The sequence below is a fragment of the Macrosteles quadrilineatus genome, unplaced genomic scaffold (assembly GCF_028750875.1).
Source record: "Macrosteles quadrilineatus isolate MER2022 unplaced genomic scaffold, UCM_ALF_1.0 Scaffold_3__2_contigs__length_128488019, whole genome shotgun sequence".
Taxonomy (NCBI): Eukaryota; Metazoa; Arthropoda; class Insecta; order Hemiptera; family Cicadellidae; genus Macrosteles; species Macrosteles quadrilineatus.
Window position 1 is genome coordinate 65,652,631 of NW_026542596.1, and position 19,109 is coordinate 65,671,739.

Sequence of the window (19,109 nt, forward strand, 5' to 3'; positions counted from 1 at the left end):
GAGAGCAATGAAAATTATTCGATAGGAAGTGAAGATAATATCACACTTGCTGTTATCAGTCGAGCCAATGTTAGCAGAACTACCAATACACTCGCTGATATGACACAAGAAGCTCAGCTCGGAAACGCTCAACAAAGGATGGATTTGGAAGCATTATCAGCGAATCAAGCAATTGGCACAGCAAGGCCGGAGGCTCAATTGAGGCTAAATCAGTGTCCTACTGTGTCGTGGTCCGTGGTCCTACCGTCCTGCTAGCCTCTAGCGCCAACCTCTGTATAGGTAAGTTATAGGTTTGTTTACTTGGTCTAAGGCTCAATTGAGGCTAGTAAAGTGTCCTACTGTGTAGTGGTTCGTGGTCCTACCGTCCTGCTAGCCTCTAGCGCCAACCTCTGTATAGGTAAGTTATAGGTTTGTTTACTTGGTCTAAGGCTCAATTGAGGCTAAAGTGTTCTATTGTGTCGTGGTGCGTGGTCCTACCGTCCTGCTAGCCTGTAGCCCCAACCTCTGTACAGGTAAGTTATAGGATTGTTTACTTGGTCTAAGGCTCAATTGAGGCTAAATCAGTGTCCTACTGTGTCGTGGTCCGTGGTCCTACCGTCCTCCTAGCCTCTAGCGCCAACACCTGTACAGGTAAGTTAAAGGTTTGTTTACTTGGTCTAAGGCTCAAATGAGAATAAAGTGTCCTACTGTGTCGTGGTCCGTGGTCCTACCGTCCTGCAAGCCTCTAGCGCCAACCTCTGTACATGTAAGTTATAGGTTTGTTTACTTGGTCTAAGGCTCAATTGAGGCTAAAGTGTCCTACTGTGTCGTGGTCCGTGGTCCTACCATCCTGCTTGCCTCTAGCGCCAACCTCTGTACAGGTAAGTTATAGGATTGTTTACTGGGTCTAAGGCTCAATTGAGGCTAAAGTGTCCTACTGTGTCGTGGTCCGTGGTCCTACCGTCCTGCTAGCCTCTAGCACCAACCCCTGTACAGGTGAGTTATAGGATTGTTTACTTGGTCTAAGCCTCAATGTTTACAACGCCGAGTACAATTTCCAAGTATGCCAATAGTGTTTATCCTATCTTCCCGATCCTTTACTTAGTCAAATTTTTGGAGTATAGTTGACAATTTGTCAAATAAAGTTCTGTAGTTTTTTATATATTTTTGACATCGTATCTAACTTCTCACGCACACACACTTAACTTACAAGAACTTACTGACATATAGCTAATTTGTTATGTGGTAGTCCCTAGAAATGTCCTGGTGATTGCACAGATCTCAAACGATTAAACAATTCACAGCTGTTGAAATGCAGACATTGGAGTTGAAGGCCTCCACCCTCTACTGTAGTTATTTGCCTACGTTGTCTAGCTGTGAACATATCTAGAACATATCTAGAATTACGTAGAAGTCCAAACAAGACATGTAGAGGCAAACATGTTAGTTTTTATGACAGTCCTATATTTTTAACAGCAATAATTTATGAATTACGGAACTGTAGTTCAAATAAATAAATTGCTATGTTTTCATTAAAATAGTAGATAAATTTGCGTTACAGGTTACCATTTTTACTTCTCATCTATTAAGTGAGGGGGGGGGGTTTGTTTTTTCTTAGGTACTGAAAATAGTAAAAAATCTGGAATTTTGTTTTTTTAGCTCAATTTATATTTAGATTTTCCTCTACAAGAAAAACACAACAATTTGAGGTAAACGTACATATTTCATGGAGAAAAAAAAAACATTTCAAGTTGATCGTGCACACACATTTTTGACGAACTAATTATGAGGTCGGTTTTGTCGTTGGTTTTGTCAGTTGATAGTGTTGCCACTTTCAATATTACTTGATGGGAAGTTACATAAAAAAAATATTATTTGTACAATTTAATATATTTTTACTATTTTAAATTAATTGTAAAAAAAGTATTTTTAGTAGAGATATTTTTTTAAGTGGTAGAGTATGTAACGACGATATACTTTTGAAAATAAAATAAAAATTATGGCGGTATTTATAGCTCTTTATCTTTTTGATACCAATACCTAAAGTTGGTAAATTTAACATGCTCGGGATAGGGACGTCCCGCTCCCCTTAAATTGACATTAATAAATACCAAATAACTAGGCCTAATGCAGTATAAAAATTGAAAAAACCAAATGTTATCAATTTTTGTATTAGTGACATTATTGGCAGAGTTACCTTTTCCAAGGTGCAGTGTTTCGCATGTGTAGTGAGTGGAGTTGTATTTTTTTATCAATTTTAGCTGTTAAAATAGGGGTGGCTAAATCATCGCTGTGAAAATATTTTCGTTCTTAAAACCGTAATATTTTTACACTAAAACATTATTTGTGTTATTGTAATTGAATAAATTGTTCAAACAATTACGACGATTAAAACAACTTTGTTGAATTCCTAAATGTGATGTAAAAAGTATCAACTATATTTTACTAATTAATTGCTCTTATGTTTTTACAAAATTAATAGCTTAAAAATTTATTTGACCCCGACGTGATTTGAACACGCAACCTTCTGATCTGGAGTCAGACGCGCTACCGTTGCGCCACGAGGTCTGATTGTTGACTGACTACTAATGTTAAACATTTTTGTAATTGTTTAAAAATGTACAGCTGTTGTGCTACAGCGCAGTCCATGTGTCGAGATATTTTTCCAAAAATTAAGTTTTTCTTCATTCCGCCTTTTTCCATATGTGGATTAGTGAGGGATTAATTGACGAAATTTAGTACCTAATGAGCTTTAAATACTTGATTCAGTTTTAAAGAATTGATAAATAATGTTTATTGTATTTTCAGACTTTATCAACATTTTTTTGCTCAATCTTATCTCAACATCCGAATTTTATGTCCAATCATCAGGCGAGTGTATATGAAGCTTTGTGATATACTACAAAGATTCATAGAAGGGTTTTTTTGTAAGCTTGAGTACAGTACAATCTATAACAAAACGAAATATGAATCTTATACCATAGATTAAAGCTTATACGTAAAACGATAAACAATATGCTAAAAATTGTAACATAAAAAGATCATGCTACAAATAACATGCTGAAAGAGAGAAACGTGCAAATATGTTTGTTTTTATATTATTAGAAAAATTTAACAGTCATTACTGTATTTTTATTAGTTTATGGCATAGTTTGATGTTTAGTGGAATCTTTCGAAATAGAAAAAAATTAAATTGTTATTGATTACATTTTAACCTGTCGGTACCGGTACTTCAAAATAGTATAAACACTTTTTAAAATGCAAAGAAACACTCCTATTTGTAAAAAATTTTGGTGTTTGGAATTTATTCAGCGATTTGAACCTAATTCTTCCCACACAGACTTATGATGCAACGTGGTCCGACCGGATACAAACGATTTGTACTAGTTGGCGGCTATTTATACTCTGGCCATGATTTGCAAGTTATAAATAAAACCTACTTCTATAAAAATAATCCTTAGCGTCAACTTGGTCACCCACTTGTGCTATCTTATTGTTTAAACTAGACTTGACAGTCTTCTTAGCCGGAATCCATTCAGATGATACATGGGATTCTCGAATACATTCATCGGGTTTTTTTATTTCTTCGATCCTAATCTACAGGGTGTCCCGGAACTCTCTACCAATAGTTTAGGGCATTGTTCTTGGGTAAGAAACATATCTAAATATCATATTTAAATTGTCCGGAAGCCCATAGTGGGCACAGCCGCCATTTAGTTTTATGCATTTTGAAAATTTTCATTTGTTTCGTAGCTTTTTCTAGTTGTCAGAAATGTTTGTGCAAAGTTTCAATTTAGTATGTTTAACTAATTTTCAGAAAAAAATATTAAGTAAAAAAAACAAAATGGCGGCTGTGTGAGTAACTCTGGACTTCGATGTTTAGATATGTTACTTACCCAGGAACAATGCCCTAAAATATTGGTAGAGAGTTCCGGGACACCTTATATATTAATTGATCTTTGGTAGGCTACGAAGAGGTTTGGATTATTGAAAAAATAGTATTGATTAACCCATATTGACTGTCAAAACTTAAGATGAGAGTTAAATAATCCAATAAATCTTACTAACCAAAACAATTAGTTTCATTTATCTGTGCCCAACTGACTATATAGACTTATTATTAGCTTTGCATTGGGCTAAGTCTTCAAATTAATTTAACATAATAGTAACAAAAACATTTTTTCTCAACAGAAAATCTTTGTAATGCTTATAAAATACAGTGACTGTTAAAATGAATGACTGTAGGCTAAAACAGTTCCCATAGTTATGAACAGTTAAAGTAGCTTGTTGTTCAAGTCAACCAAATTGTTTTAGAAGTCAACCAAATTGTTTTATAACGTACATCGTAAGGAAATAATAGGATTACAAAGGATGCTATTTTTATTAATTTCTATTTCTCTTGACTTACCAGAGATTACAACAACTTCCACCAATTTACCATGGAATAAATACAAATTTACTCTTCTTTCACAATAAAATGTGGCTGGAATGTCCAAAAGTCAGACTCTGGGAGTGACCTTTGCTTTATTGCTGATAAAAGGTTACTTTTAGGATCATTAGCCAGAAGCAGCCGACACTGTTATGACTGGTTTCTAATTTTGACTTTTGGTTGGTATTTTTTTTTTTCAAATATCAATCCTCTGCAGGTATCCGTTTTTGTGTTTTTGTGCTAACTGTAATGTTATTACCTAATTTATGTGTTTTATTCAAACGTAAGGGGTTGGTTAAGAATTCTAATACAAGATTGCCAGTAAGAAAAAAATATCAGCTAAAATAGTGTAGCTAATAACAAATGTTTCTATTCAAAACCAATACAAAAATTAGTGATTGTTTTCTTTAACAGTAAAAATCATATATTAGAATAGCTCATTTCTCTTCTAATAATCGAGGTAAAAAGGATATTTAAAAAATAATTTATTTAATCATATACAATGTTTTAAATAATTTTTTTATTTTTATTAACGAATTGACTGGTTATGTTTTCTTTACAAAGTCTCTATTTCCAAGAATTTTATGCTAATAGAACTATTAGACTTTTGTAGCTATGCACATTATTACTTAACAATTTGCATAGGTCATAAACATCATAGTAGATTTATTTTATTATTTTACTCTCGTCAATCCTGTGAAACGATTCAACTATTAGAATTTATTATGATCGTTACTTTAGTTAGTTTTCTTGGAGTAGGCCGCGTAAAATGCCCTTTGGGCCGGGACAGACAGCGGAATACTTCCTGTAAATGTTAGTTTAATGCAAGTAAAGTTCATTTTTTAAAGTTGTAAATTTGATAATCATTAATTCTACTTAAGTATGTAGTAAACATACATAAAGTATGTTCACATTAAGTATTTATGTATGAAATGTTTTGTTGAGTACTTATTACAAAATTTATCAATTCAACACTCTATTAAAATTTTAAATCAGAATTTGTCATAAACATACAATTTTTCAATACTATTTATTGTCTATGTTTTGTCTGGCTCCGTTACATAATAGAGGCCTGTATATGTCTAGGTTTAGTCATATATATCAAAGTTGAGCTAGGTTAACTTGGTTATATAAAAGATAAACCTACATTTAACTAAACATTATTCAAGGTGCATGACTGATAAGATAAAATAACTAACCTTTCTTTTACAGGAAGGTGGGAATGACCTTATAAGTCTGAAGCCGTTCTCAAACGAAGAAAATCTTCTAGTGTGTTATGCAGCGTACTTGAGTTCAATCTCAGTGATTAAAAATATATAATTAAACCAACGACTATTATTTTGGTGGTTTGTTAAGTAAAATTGTCTATTGAGTAAAAATGTAACTATTAAACTTTTAATATTTTTATCAAAGACTTTAACTATTTCTAAAAGTGTTTTACAATGAACCAAAAACCCGGACAGTTGGAAGAAAATGGAGGGGTTTCTCTGGCCGAGGAGGAACGGATGATACCTAAAAGAACAGCAGAGTTTCCGGACTTTAAGGACTTGCAGGATTCTCAGTCAGTTCACTTGGAGGAGAATGGCCATGTCAAAGGTACAGTATAGTCAGGATTTGGCTTTGTATAGACATAGACAATTTCTCAACATTATTTGGATCACTGTCAGAAAATAACAAAGTAAAAGTCTTCCAAACAACTTTGAAAAGAGATCTTCATATACTTTTTAGAAACCATTTAAAATATAACATTAATATATATTACCTGTTCCTGTGGTTCAACTAGTTTGTCAAAAAAAGGGAGACAGTACCAGTACTTGTTTATCAATTTTATTTTTACCAAAGTAGTTTTTTTATTTGTTGACCCCACTAATTGAAACCTTTTAAAGGGGCAGGGGGCAAAACCTTGCTTCAGGGGTTGGCAAAAAGGGTCTTCCCATTTTTCTTCAGTGTGCGGTTATTTCACCCATAAAGACAAGAAGGTGACTATCCTACCTATTTAAAACAAATTAAAAAAAATTCTGAAAAAATAATGAGTTCAACATGAATGTCTCAGGTTCAGAAGCAGACAAGATGCTGCAGAGACAGAGGCGACTGACTGAGTACATCGTACTCTCAGAAGACACAACCTGTGGCATAGGCTGCTGCAAGGGGAAACTGCTGCAGAGGTTCGCCAACAAGAAGGCTTACGTGATCCTCTATGGCATCCTTGGCTGCATCTTCTCTGCCTCATACAGCTACTTCAACGGCACAATCACCACCTTGGAGAAACGCTTTAAAATACCAAGCAAAACTACAGGTAAACTAATTTTGTCTTTTGCATTCATTTTACATTTTGAAGAATTTACACCTGAGTTTTCATCTATAAATTTTTTATATTCATCACAGAGAAGTTAGGAATAGAGGATACACTCTTACTCTATGGTACACTTATGTGGTATCTAGCGTCTAGGGCAAAGTCCAACACCACCCCCCTACTCTTTGATGGTTTGAAACTGGAGCCAGGTGTTCTTGATCATTGGGCTTTTAATAAATGTTCCTGACTAATGAAACAGCTGATACCATATAGTATTAGTCAGTAACAAAGCTACACAAGGCCTCACCTACACTCATCCTTCACTCATATTTAGGTTAAAATACGCACATAGGTGGTGTCCCCATCTCAAATGATAATAATTATAATGGGTGGGTAAAAAAAATAATAATACAGGGAAGAAAGACCCTCTACCCTGTGCGATAGGAATTTCCGCATAGTGCTCGTCGCTTGGGCTCTTCCCTGCTTGTCACAAGTATATTCCCGGCTCAACACACCAGAGCTGAAAGAGCACGGTTACCGGTATCCCATAAATGTGTTTCCTCTGTATCTTACTTCTCAGAGTCATCACTTAAAATGAAGAGTGAGGAAGTGAGGAAGAAAGACTTATGTGTGTTTGAATGCCCTCCCACTTGATGCGTCTTTTGCAGTTTATTATTGTGTAATTCTTTCATTGTTTTAGTTTCTCTGGCCTTAAATAGTCTTCTTCAATTTCCCTATGCTTTTTGATGCCATCTTCCAAGTATGTCCTTTGACTATTGATTATTGTCTTCATTAAAGTGTTTCTCTGGATGGATCTACAACCCAGTGAATGCAATTTCTCTAAACTCTACGGCATACCTTGCTTTCTTATATCTTTCTTATATTACATAGTCCTCTGTGTTTGCACAGGTATCATCACAGTAGGCAATGACATCAGCCAGCTGTTTGTCTCTGTGGTGCTCAGTTACTACGCAGGTAGAGGACATCGGCCTCGATGGATCGCCCTGGGTGTCTACACTGTCGTGGTGTTCTGTCTCATGAATGCTCTGCCACATTTCCTGTACGGCCCAGGACTAGACGCATTGTCACTCACCGTGGAGTACGGGGGACACTATGACGATGGGAACACCACCGCTGCAGTTATCGGTAAACCTTGCTTTACTTACTTGATGGGGCGTTACAAATCTGGATTTTTTGAGCCTCGTAGATTTAGCCTTCATGAGAACATTTTTCAAAATATCTCCAATCCTTGCTTTATTGTAGATATTTAAAAAAATGTTCTCAAAGAAAACTTTTTTTATATAAGGCTACAAATTTTTTAAGATTGTCACTTTGATCGAAGTACTATACTGTACTCTTCATGCTGTACAGAACAATAAAAAATCGATACTTGCACATTTTAGGAGCCTCTACTAAAAACAGCAACCCAATTGATGGAGGCCAACCTCCCATTTAGATAGGTGGATTTTATCATGGGATTCTTCTCAAGGCTCACTTTTTAAGCTTTTTAATTTTCAGTGACACATTGTCATAAGTAGGTGGAATTAACTTTCCTCAGATCCAATAGACCTGAATAGTTTTGGACAGGGATTTTGTGTGGAAGTTCAAAGGGGACAGCCATATGATCAGATATGAATACTTAAGAGTAGGGTATAAATATCAACAGAAAAAAATGCCCCATCAGGTAAACAATAAGATTGTTGCAGAGAAGCAGAACCGCAAGATCCTGTGTCAGACGGCGGGGTCAGCGGGGTGTGATGTGGCGGAGGCTAACCTGGCCCCGCAGATCATACTGTTCACAGCTCAGCTAGTGTCCGGGGTGGGGGGCTCACTGTACTACACGCTGGGAGTGTCGTACATGGATGACAACATCAAGAGGTCAAAGACTCCTGCACTAGTCAGTGAGTATAGATAAGTACAGTACTGGGAAATGTTAAACATTCTTGCCTCTAACACTCAGAAAATGAGAAGTTTGGTTTTATATTGCAGATTCAAATGTGATGCCAAAAGATAAACATACAGTTTTACACTTTTTAGAAGCATTTTAGATCATTTAAAAAAATTATGAAGTAGTAGTACTCATCTGATTAATTTATTCCCAGGTTTCTCCTACTTTCTCCGCATGTTGGGCCCAGCCATTGGATATGCGTTGGCTTCTTTTTGTTTGAAGCTCTATATTTCACCATCTCTGACTCCAACAATCAAAATGGGGGATCCTCGGTGGCTTGGGGCCTGGTGGCTAGGCAAGTATACAATTTGTAATTACTGCACACACGTGGTTTTACCTAATCAATAGTGCTTTTGGAAACATATTTTACATCAAACTAAGCAGTGGTATTAATAACATTTCCCCTTAAGAGAGGTCTGTTTTCCTGGTAGTCATCAGAGTTTAACATAGGATCGAGCTTATCATAACAAGAAAGAAAGAAGCCCCCTAGAAAGAAGCCATAACACTATTTTGGATTATTGTTTAAAACATTTAAAAAATCCTAATCAATTAATGACTTTACTTAACTTATACTTAGTTAATTTACTAAATAACGGACTTAATTTGGATAAACAGCTTAAAAATATTAATTGTCTCTGTTGTATCTGTATCGGAAGCATAAACTGAAAACTTGATATCTTAGAGTTATAAATTTTAATGTTAATAAGTAGGCCTATACAAGTAAGGCATACAAAGTTAGATAGAATCAGCTCAAAATATTTTTTAGAATTTACTGTATCATGTTTTGTAAATAAGTTTATTTTTTATATTTATTTCCAGGATGGCTGGTTCTAGCAGTATTGTTGTTCATGTTTGCCTCCCTGTTGGCGCTCTTCCCCAAAACACTACCGAGGGCTGCTGCCAGGAAAATGTTAGCAACTGAGAAGGCAGCTATAGAAGAACAGAAATCTGTGGAGCCTGAATTACCAGCTTCATTTCAAGGTTGGTTTGGCACAAAGAACCGATACATTGGGTATTATAAGTTAGGAAATTAAATCTACTTTCACAATCAACTGGTTATGCAAGCATAACTCGACAAAACTGTGCAAAACTTTTCTGACAAGTGCTGCAACCTAGAAGACTAAGTATTTTGTTTTCTTTTTACCTAGGATACTAGGTACGAGCCCAGAATTGACCTAGGGGTTGCAGCATTATCACTTAGACAAAATCCACTGTTTATTTGGCGGGATTTGAATCGGGGACCTCAGGAAACTAAGTCCCGTGCACTAGACCAGCTCGCTCCCCTTAGAAGACAAGCTAGAACTAGTTAACATTGAGTTTACCATGTTAGTGCAGTAAACTTTCAGTCGTATTGAGTGGTCTAATGTGTTGTATTCCGAGTAAGGAAACTGTGCAAGCTTGACTGTGCTAGAATTTCATTTTGGTGGTCTGTGTGTAGTTTATAAGGAGTTCAGTAGTCTGTGATGGCAGTTTGGTGGGAAAAGCCCACCTAAATGAAGGGTGAAAGCTGTCAGGACAGTTTTAAGTTTTGTGAGTTGTTCTAAATTAGGAATTTTTGCCCAGATACAAGAAAATAACAATATTAAAAATAAAGGTTAAATTAAAAAAAAAAAATTACTACCCTGCAGGAAACGAGTCAAGCTCCAGACGTTTTCTGTGTATTTTACAAAAAAATTTACAAACAATTTACAAAATTAATATTAAGAGTAAAGTTTTAAAAATTAATTTAAAATTATTCTAATACATTTCAGATATGATGAAAACCTTCAAGAGACTCATGATGAACCCCACCTTGATGTGTAACAACTTTGCTGCCATCTTCTACTTCATGGGCTACATGCCATACTGGATCTTCATGCCAAAGTACATTGAAACTATGTACAAACAGTCGGCATCAGCTTCGAGCTTTATAACAGGTGAATAAACAAAATTGTCATGTCCCTCCAGTATTAAGCTTCCCACATTCAACTTTGTAAAACAACAATCTTAATTATACTAGAAAACTTATTTTATTCAGAATATATTAAGATATTCTGGTTAGTAAAGTTACTATTGTACAAAAGATCATCAGAGGCAGTCACTAAGATTATTAACTCTCCTTCCACCACAATTACTGTCATTCTTCTTCTCAGCCAACTTTTGAACAAGAGAAACTAGTAAAACAACACTCCAGCTCTAGTATTCTATGTACTGTTAAATTCAGTTTAAATTTTAGAAAATTTATCCGTAATCAGAGAATTCTATGAACGGGATTCCACTAAGCTCCCCTTCAGCTTTGCTAACAGGTTTCTCAAAATAAAAAAAATCAGCTAACAAGGTAGTCCAGAAATATTTTAAGTAAGTTACCCTACTCACAAATAGTCTCAATTATTTTCTAAAAATATTTTATCTTTACTCATAGATTATACCATAGTCTTACACAGGGGAGTAAGCAGGTCAAGTTTATTCAGTGCTTATCACACGTAAACATTTTAAGTTGTTCCACTCACATGCTGACTCCCACAGGTACGGTCGGGCTGGTGTTTTCAGCCTTTGGAATCCTCATATCAGGTCTTGTCATCTCCAAGTACAAACCTCGTGCACGCTACCTCGCTGCCTGGAACGTGGTGGTCGGTGCCATAAGTGTCATGGGGATGATCTCCTACGCCTTTCTGGGCTGTCCTGTCAATGACACACAAGGCGCTATCACTTCTTCTGGCGAGTAAGTGCGTATCCTACTCTACCTCTTAGGCAAATAATATCATTCGAGTGATTAGTGAATAATTGAGAAGCTTAACTCTCTGGTAGATAGTAACATGGTTAAACAAGTAAGACAAAAAGTAGTGTTTTGGGGATAAGATATTTGTATGTCAGTATCGTAATTTAACACTGGAGAACCCCTGATAACTTATGTTACATGATGATGTAAAATGAATGGAAATTAATGTATCTTGTATTTGTTCAATAGAAAAAAATGGTAATTCGTTAAAATTTATGACTGATATAATTAATTGGGAAAATAATATATTTTCTTAAAAAAAAACCTACCTATAATTTAAATTTTTTCAGATCTTCACTTTTTATTTTCCATCTTCCTTGACTAAAAATTAAACTCTATAATCAGTTTTTACTTTACGCAATTGAATTTGCAGTTTGTGATTTCAGACTGCAGACATCGGCACCTTGCAATGAAGACTGTCATTGTGACTATGTCAAGTATTCCCCAGTCTGCTCTCCTGATGGGAGAACCTTCATCTCTCCCTGTCACGCTGGATGTCGGTCCTACCAGACACTCATCAATGGCTCCAAGGTAAGTAAATTAGTAAATAGATTTCATTTTATTTTATAGCATTTTCAGTTAGAGTTGTGGGGTATTTTTTTGTACTCATATGTTTGCTACGGTACTCCTGAAGAATGCTCCCTTAGTTAAGGTAGCTGAAGTAGGAGGTGGCTGGTTCAATCATATGAAAACTTTGGTAGCTTTTTGATGATTCCAACCTGAATCCAGTTGTCCATGATCATTATGCTTTTACTAAACAGTCCTGGAAAATGGGAAAACTGATTTGAGTAATAAATGTGCACAAGTCGTCACTACTACATTGTAACAAAGTAGACCTTTTTTTAGAATAGCATATTTCTTAATCATTTTGTTCTGACAAATGTGTACTATTGACTTTCCATCTTGTTTCTTTACTACCTATCTTTTTTGTTCTTTTCTTTTGTCACTTAGATCCCTACTTTCTTTTGTTCGGATTTGTTTCTGTTTTTATTTTTTTTCATGTTTTTATAACAAAAAATGTTAACCTTGTTATTAATAACGTTTTGAAGAAAAATACTCGATTAATAATCATAAATTTAAAAAGAAATCTGGACCCAGAATTGTTGTGCGTTAGCATGAAAAATTTGAATTTGAAGGCAAGCATTTTAAGAACAAAGTATATTAAAAAATAGGTTTTTATGAAGAATCTATTTTGTAATATTTCTTTGCTTTGTTGAGACTATGACTTACCCTAACTACCCTCAATGTCCACTTACACTACTTTGTCTCCCTACCATGTTCCAGGTGTACACAGACTGCTCCTGCGCCCCTCGCCCTCCCTTCCTCCCCACCCCGGACCCTCCTGTCTCCCTAGTGGAGGAGGGACTCCTGGGAGGTCCTGAGGGAGATGCAGAGGATGTCCCTTGGTACATCACTGCAGGACCGTGCCCCGTGGACTGCACCACCAAGTTCTACATGTTCCTTGCCGTCGTCTGCATGCTGAAGTTCAGTGGAGCTACAGGGAGAGCCTCAAATTTCCTTGTTTCAGTCAGGTACATTTTTTTCTGTTAGTAATAGTATAAACAACATGATGTCGTCTGATGTTTTATTTTTGTAATGGTTTGTGTTGAGTATTGGTAATATATTGTTAGTAAGGTGGGTTTGGATTTTGTATGAGATTAAACTGGTAAGAAGAGATTTTTAAAAAGGTTTACAGAGAGATAAGGGGGTTAAAGATGAGAGAGAAATGGGGTTTGAAGTTTTAATTGAGTTTACTGGTTTACTAGACCTGAAGGTATAAAATGAGTTCTTAGGTGGAATAAAATAGAGTCTGGCTACTTAGTTTTGAAAACAATTACAGCTATAAATATTGCATTCTTAAATCCACAGAATTAAATTAAAAGGGCTTTTCATGTTTTGAATAGGTAATGAAAGTACATTAGGAATTTAAACTCTGCCAGTATTAATGTAAACAGAAAAATATATTCCATGGTACAGTATATCAGGAGTGTTAATGAATACTTTTGGTTGTGTTGCTAGCCTAGTGGTTAGCGTCTCGGACTTCGGTGCGGGAGGGACGGGTTTAATCCCCGGCACATCCACTAAACATTATTCTCTCGTGACTCTCATAAAAAAGCCAATGGTGTAGAAAAAAAAACTTAACTAATGAATAGCAATAGCTAATTATTGTTAACTGATTGATATTATTGTTATTGTTATTACTCATTGTTAACTGATCAGTTACCCAGGTATTGTATGGTTCCAGATGTGTGGAGGAGAAAGATAAGCCAATAGCGATGGGTTTTGGCCTCATGCTTATGAGTATGTTTGCCTTCATACCTTCTCCCATACTTTTTGGCTATTTCATTGGTAAGTGTTACATCAATGCAATGCAGTGTTCAAAATAGATTTCTTGGTTAATTGTGAGGTGTTTATTTTAAAGACATCTGGAACAAAATTATATCTTCTAGTTTCCCTTTCTGGTCCTTGATTGTCAGTCAAAACACCCATTTCAATATGGATGAAATATATTATTTTTATCAGAAGCTTTATTCTTTATCCATGGAATGGAAAGAATGTAGAGAAAGTATATAGGTCTTTGAAGCAACTTAAGAAAACCTTTATCCACCACTCTGTTTGTAGAACCACAATATCGCACCACTCTCTTAGCTAAAGTAGTCCGCACACAAAATTTAGGCAGTTTAAGGCGAAGGTTTCCTGGATTTCGCCACCACTTTTTCAAGATATGTATCAGCTCATCAGCTGTCGGCTGTGGATTCAAAGTTAGGGTTAGGTGGAGGGGATGGAATTGCTTCCCCTCAAACCGCATAAACTTTGTGGATGGAGTATATAATAGACATAAAATGAGGTTACTAACCTGTCGTCAATCAGTCCTATATTTTCGTGGATGACTATGGTTTTGGGTTTACAACCCCATTTTCAAATCTTCTCTTCAGTCATCATATGTCAAACATATTCTCTTGCACAAGCCATCGTCAAAATTATGTCACACATACACGTCATAACCAGACCAAAAACATGTATAATTACAAAATCATTTACATGCCTGTGAGGCCGACCAAGGACAAAACCAGACTGCAGTCTGGCAGGAGCAGAACACTATCCGTGTTTACACAAGGCCAGTAGGACAGACAGGACGGGACAGGTTACTTGTCTCTAGCGTATTCAAAGTTACCAGAAGCAGGTATAACTTACCCGCTAACTGGCTTCGTGTAATTGCCGCTGGAACCTTCCCAGACATAATAGAGATAAATTTTCCAAAGTTTAATACAATCGGACAAACAAACATTTGATTTTAAGGCTTATTATTATATTGACTTTCGACAATCAAATGGTGCAGTGGGTATGATATATGGTGTTGCAGACAAGACTTGCCTGGTGTGGGGAAAGACATGTTCAGGGACAGGCAACTGTTGGCTTTACAATGCCGAGTCCCTCAGGTTCCTGCTCAACTTCACGGCTACAGGTTAGTTGTATCAATATGTGTGTTCAGACAACACATGTGTTTCAGATTGTTATTAAATTTAGTATAAGGGTGCCAATGTATAGTATCTCCAGGCAGTGGCGTAGCCAGGTTTGGAGTGCCCTGAAGCAGGGATGGTCGAAGTCGCCCCCCAGTGCCACGGGACCTGTGGTGCCCCCCCCCCCCCGAAAAAATTTTGAAAAATAACTGTTAACTAGTGTTTTTATGTAATCTAATTTTGTAGGCATAATTTTTAAAACATAAATTGGTATTTTAATTTTATTAAATTTAACATATTTGATTAAGGTGCTCGAAAATAAAAACATGAATTTAAATTAAGTTCATTGGACAGAACTTATCCTTACTTCTCCTCAAATCTACTCAATCTAATCTCCTCAAAAAAAGGATAGCTTTACCAAGTACAATATATTTTAAATGTAAAATGTATTTTCAGGCTTTGTGACAATAGGGACGCTTTTCGACGCTGGGGTCTGGTACTATGTAAAGGATTTGAAGATTTTCGATGAAGAAGTTGAAATGGAAATGGTTGCTCAAAGAGCGAAGACTCAAAGGAAGTGAAAAATGTCAATTTCTTCTCGGAAGTACTTAAAAGACCTCAAGAAAAGTGTATATAGTTAATTAATGTAAATCATCATTCATCAAACCCGCTCTTTAGATTTTATATGATGGCTAAACAATTATGCTCTGGTTTCTGAAACAGCTTTGTGTTACCATTAAGGACACATGTGTGTTACCATAAGGATATAATTGGACATAGTTCTTACCATCATTATGTCTTTTCATCCATCTTTTCATCATAAAAAAAATCACAAACCAAAATTTGTTTGTACAATTAACCTCTAAATCATTTGTTATATATAGTGTCTAAATCAACCAAATTGTCATTTAAAGTCTACAGAAACAAAGAAGAAACACAGGCAGAGTTTGTCTATGTCTGCTGATTCCACAAACTAAATATTAATTAACGAGCTACAATTTAATTTACTATTTTTATCCTCGTTTTGTTAGTTTTTATCATTCAACATTTAAGTTAACATTTTGGTTATTTTTTGGCTCTGTATATTCTTGTATTAAGGTACTTTATGTTTTTTTAAACTACAGTAGAGGCCCGCAAACTCGGCGTAATGTGGACTGGAAGGGTGCTGAATTTGTGAAATGCCGGGTAATCGGGAACTAGGGTTAAAAGTAAGAACAATACAATTTTAGCTGCCTTATTTACTGCCTTAAGTCAGTATTAAGTCATCAGATATCGTAAAATAAATCCTTGGGAGGAGTTGCCAATGATTTGACTTGAGCCCCTGTTTAACTCGGACATAAAAATCACAAATTTTCTAAGCCAGGTGATGGCCGAATTATCCAGACTGCCGGGCTATTGAGTGTTGAGTTTGCGGGACTCTACTGTAATAGTTAGTGTTAAAATTTCAGTAGGCCTACACATTTGTGCCTTGTAGCATTTTTGGTGGAATAAATCATAAATTCATTCATAAATATATAACCCAAAAATTACAAATCTCAGTCTAAATTTTAAAGTATTCAATTTTATCTATGAGCTGTATTGATTGCAGTGTAAAATTGTAAAAAAAAAGGAGAAACCGCTAAAAGTAAACATTACCTGAATTAATTTGTATTGTTCCTCTGGGTCTATATAAATTGAAATCCTTCTCAAGTTTAACATTTTAACTTTGAAATTAATGTATTGTAGCCATATTGTAGAAAGTAGATTTTAAAATATCAAATTATTGTAAAATGTATTTTTAAATTTTACCAAGCAAATCTGTATTTTGAGTTAAATATTTTTTCAGCCAAATAATAGGTAGTTAGTTTTAATGATTTTGAAAGCTGACCATTATTATTGTATTCTGTCTTTGTCGTGCCATATTGTGTAAATAGTTTAAAGCATTTTTATATTGACAATTTGATGAGGAGAAATTGTAACCAAAAGCTTTTTAGTTCATTTTGTATCAAATGCAGCTAAAACAGTGCAACTGTTTAACTTGGATGTTAAATATTTTCAATTTTGATTAATATAAATTCAATATATTTACAAATGTTTGATTTTATTTCCTTTATTCCTTCGAGAATTATTTATCCTCAAGAATAGCTGTGTGTTCGTTGTATAACCAACACTAGAGTATTATCTATTATATAACAGTTATGATGATCATATCTTTATATAACTATTGTTTAGGAATGAGGCACAGCTGGAATAATGGTTGTGACTTTCTGTACAGAAGAGATTATTTAAGGCAATGTTTTGAAGAATGACAAAAGGAAACTAAAAGACTAGACACCATAATATGAGGTTTCTAAACGTCTGGGAATAAGTTTAACTAGTTTCCAATAGTTTGGGTAGCAGTTAAGAGCTCACCTTCAAATCTAAAGGTTGCTTGGATATATTCTAAGCTCGATAATTTTCAGATTTAGATGCCATTTGTCATTGGGTTAGTAATCAATTATGCTATCTAACAAACAAAAAATTGTATCAATTATCATTTATTGAAATGGGGCACCACTTAGGTCTGTATTTTAACCCAAATATCAGTGAAAGATGAGTGAAGAATGGTATGTGATGATCTGTAAAGTGTTTTTACTTACTAAGATCAGCTGTTTCATCTGCTAGGATTATTAATTTATAGCCAAATGATCAGGAACAGCTGGGTCCAGTTTGGTCCAGCTGGAACCATAAAAAATTCATTCAATAAATGCTGTAGAAATCACAAAAAATAGGAAATAAAAAAATGTTATTTGCTCTATGACATTGTGGTCCCACTTTAAGCTTAAGACTCCAACTACTGTATTTACAAAAATAAATAAATAAAAATAAATAAATAGCCTATATGGGTTTCTTTTGTTGGGTAAATTGTTCCTTCCCCTTTGTCATATGTCCTATGTCCCTATGTCATACTTTATAGAAGTGTTAAGTTTTTTCCAAAGCAAACAAAAAAGGTATGGTTATATCACTGGAAGAACTTTTTCTCTCTTTCCTCTTCTTCAAATACATTTTCCTACTTGGTTGTGGACTTTCCATGACAAATAAAACTCATGTGGGGATCAAAACATTAACTTCAATGATAGGCACATTTTAATACATTACTACATCTATAAGTTATGTGATGTTATGCATATTTATTTACTTGTACAATATTTTCACTTCCTCCCACTATTCGTTTTAATATGGGAAAACTGTTGTTTTCATCAATATTTTGCAGTTAGAGTTTTGGGTGGAAATATACTTTTCCAGTCCCCCTGAACCTTAAAAGGTGGTTTTTGATGTGATGTCTGTGTTTGTGTGGATGTGTACAGAGCTATAGACGACACCTGTGATCCAATTTTGATAAATTTGGTACGGTATGTTCCAAATGTATAAAATCACATCAAAAATTTTATTTTTTTAAATTGTAGATTTTTAATGGTTAGGTATTTTTCTCATAATAATATGACTCTAAAATCAGATTTTCCCAAAAACGGCTAAAACCATTTTAATAAAATTTAGAATCAGAATCAGAATCAGAATCAGAATCTTTATTGCCGTTGATCAAATACATTGAGATAGGCATTGTCAAATTAGGCTAAATATTTACATTGGTCGATAATACAAAGTAACAGAGTAAAAAAGGCTTAATCTAAGGCTAGATTAGAACAGTCGAACCCAAGAATTCTTGAAGAGTGTAAAACGGATTTTCTAACAGCCACGAGTAAACTTTAGACTTGTAGATAGGAATGGTTGCTTCAAAGAGAGGCTCAGGCAGCTTATTATAGAACTTAATACAATTTATTTTAAAAGAGTTACCTGTAAGTGCAAGCCGGTGCTGAGGAATGTCCAGTGCTCCTTTGCCTCTTGTGTTATGTGAGTGGATGTCCTGTCGAGTGTAAAATTTATGTAGATTACATTTTGTGTACATCAAGACATTGTAAATGTATAGGTTGATGACTGTGCAAATGCGATATTTTATAAAGAGTGGTTTGCAGTGTTCCACAGGGCCCACCCCGGCGATAGTGCGGATGATTTTCTTTTGTAGTAAAAGAACATCATAAATATGAGGTGAATGACCCCATAAAATAAGACCATATTGCAAATGAGATTGAAACAAGCCAAAATATGCTGATCTCAGGTACTCCATGCTGATAAGAGGTTTAAGTTTCCAAAAAAGATAAATGACTCTTGACAACTTTTTACAAAGATTGTTAATATGAGTTTTCCAGTTCAACCTGCTGTCA

The 19,109-nt window shown here is 35.0% G+C and overlaps 1 protein-coding gene and 1 non-coding gene across 5 annotated transcripts; one reads left to right on the forward strand and one right to left on the reverse strand.

The window, feature by feature from the left end:
- Positions 1 to 210: 210 nt before the first annotated feature.
- Positions 211 to 17,694, forward strand: LOC128990593 (solute carrier organic anion transporter family member 74D-like). 4 transcript variants are annotated; one of them, XM_054413048.1, is made up of 14 exons: positions 211 to 279; positions 5,621 to 6,004; positions 6,471 to 6,704; positions 7,611 to 7,847; positions 8,408 to 8,602; positions 8,804 to 8,944; positions 9,469 to 9,630; positions 10,401 to 10,565; positions 11,155 to 11,350; positions 11,794 to 11,938; positions 12,692 to 12,939; positions 13,653 to 13,756; positions 14,772 to 14,873; positions 15,325 to 17,694. In XM_054413048.1, exons 2-14 carry the CDS (start codon positions 5,851 to 5,853, stop codon positions 15,447 to 15,449), a joined length of 2,208 nt encoding a protein of 735 aa, XP_054269023.1. In that variant the 5' UTR covers positions 211 to 279; positions 5,621 to 5,850; the 3' UTR covers positions 15,450 to 17,694. The 4 variants fall into 4 exon arrangements, with proteins under 4 accessions (XP_054269023.1, XP_054269020.1, XP_054269024.1 ...); XM_054413045.1 differs by having other exon boundaries at positions 6,462 to 6,704; positions 15,325 to 17,693; XM_054413047.1 differs by lacking the exon at positions 211 to 279 and adding an exon at positions 358 to 397 and having other exon boundaries at positions 6,462 to 6,704; positions 15,325 to 17,693.
- Positions 2,476 to 2,547, reverse strand: Trnaw-cca (transfer RNA tryptophan (anticodon CCA)). Its single transcript has one exon. It is a non-coding gene; the product is annotated as a tRNA-Trp (tRNA).
- Positions 17,695 to 19,109: the final 1,415 nt, after the last annotated feature.

Coding starts and splice junctions, on each gene's coding strand:
- LOC128990593 (XM_054413045.1), top strand. CDS start 5,851: ATGAACCAAAAACCCGGACAGTTGGAAGAAAATGGAGGGGTTTCTCTG. Junction 6,005..6,461: donor GGAGAATGGCCATGTCAAAG/GTACAGTATAGT, acceptor TGAATGTCTCAG/GTTCAGAAGCAGACAAGATG. Junction 11,351..11,793: donor GCTATCACTTCTTCTGGCGA/GTAAGTGCGTAT, acceptor TTGTGATTTCAG/ACTGCAGACATCGGCACCTT.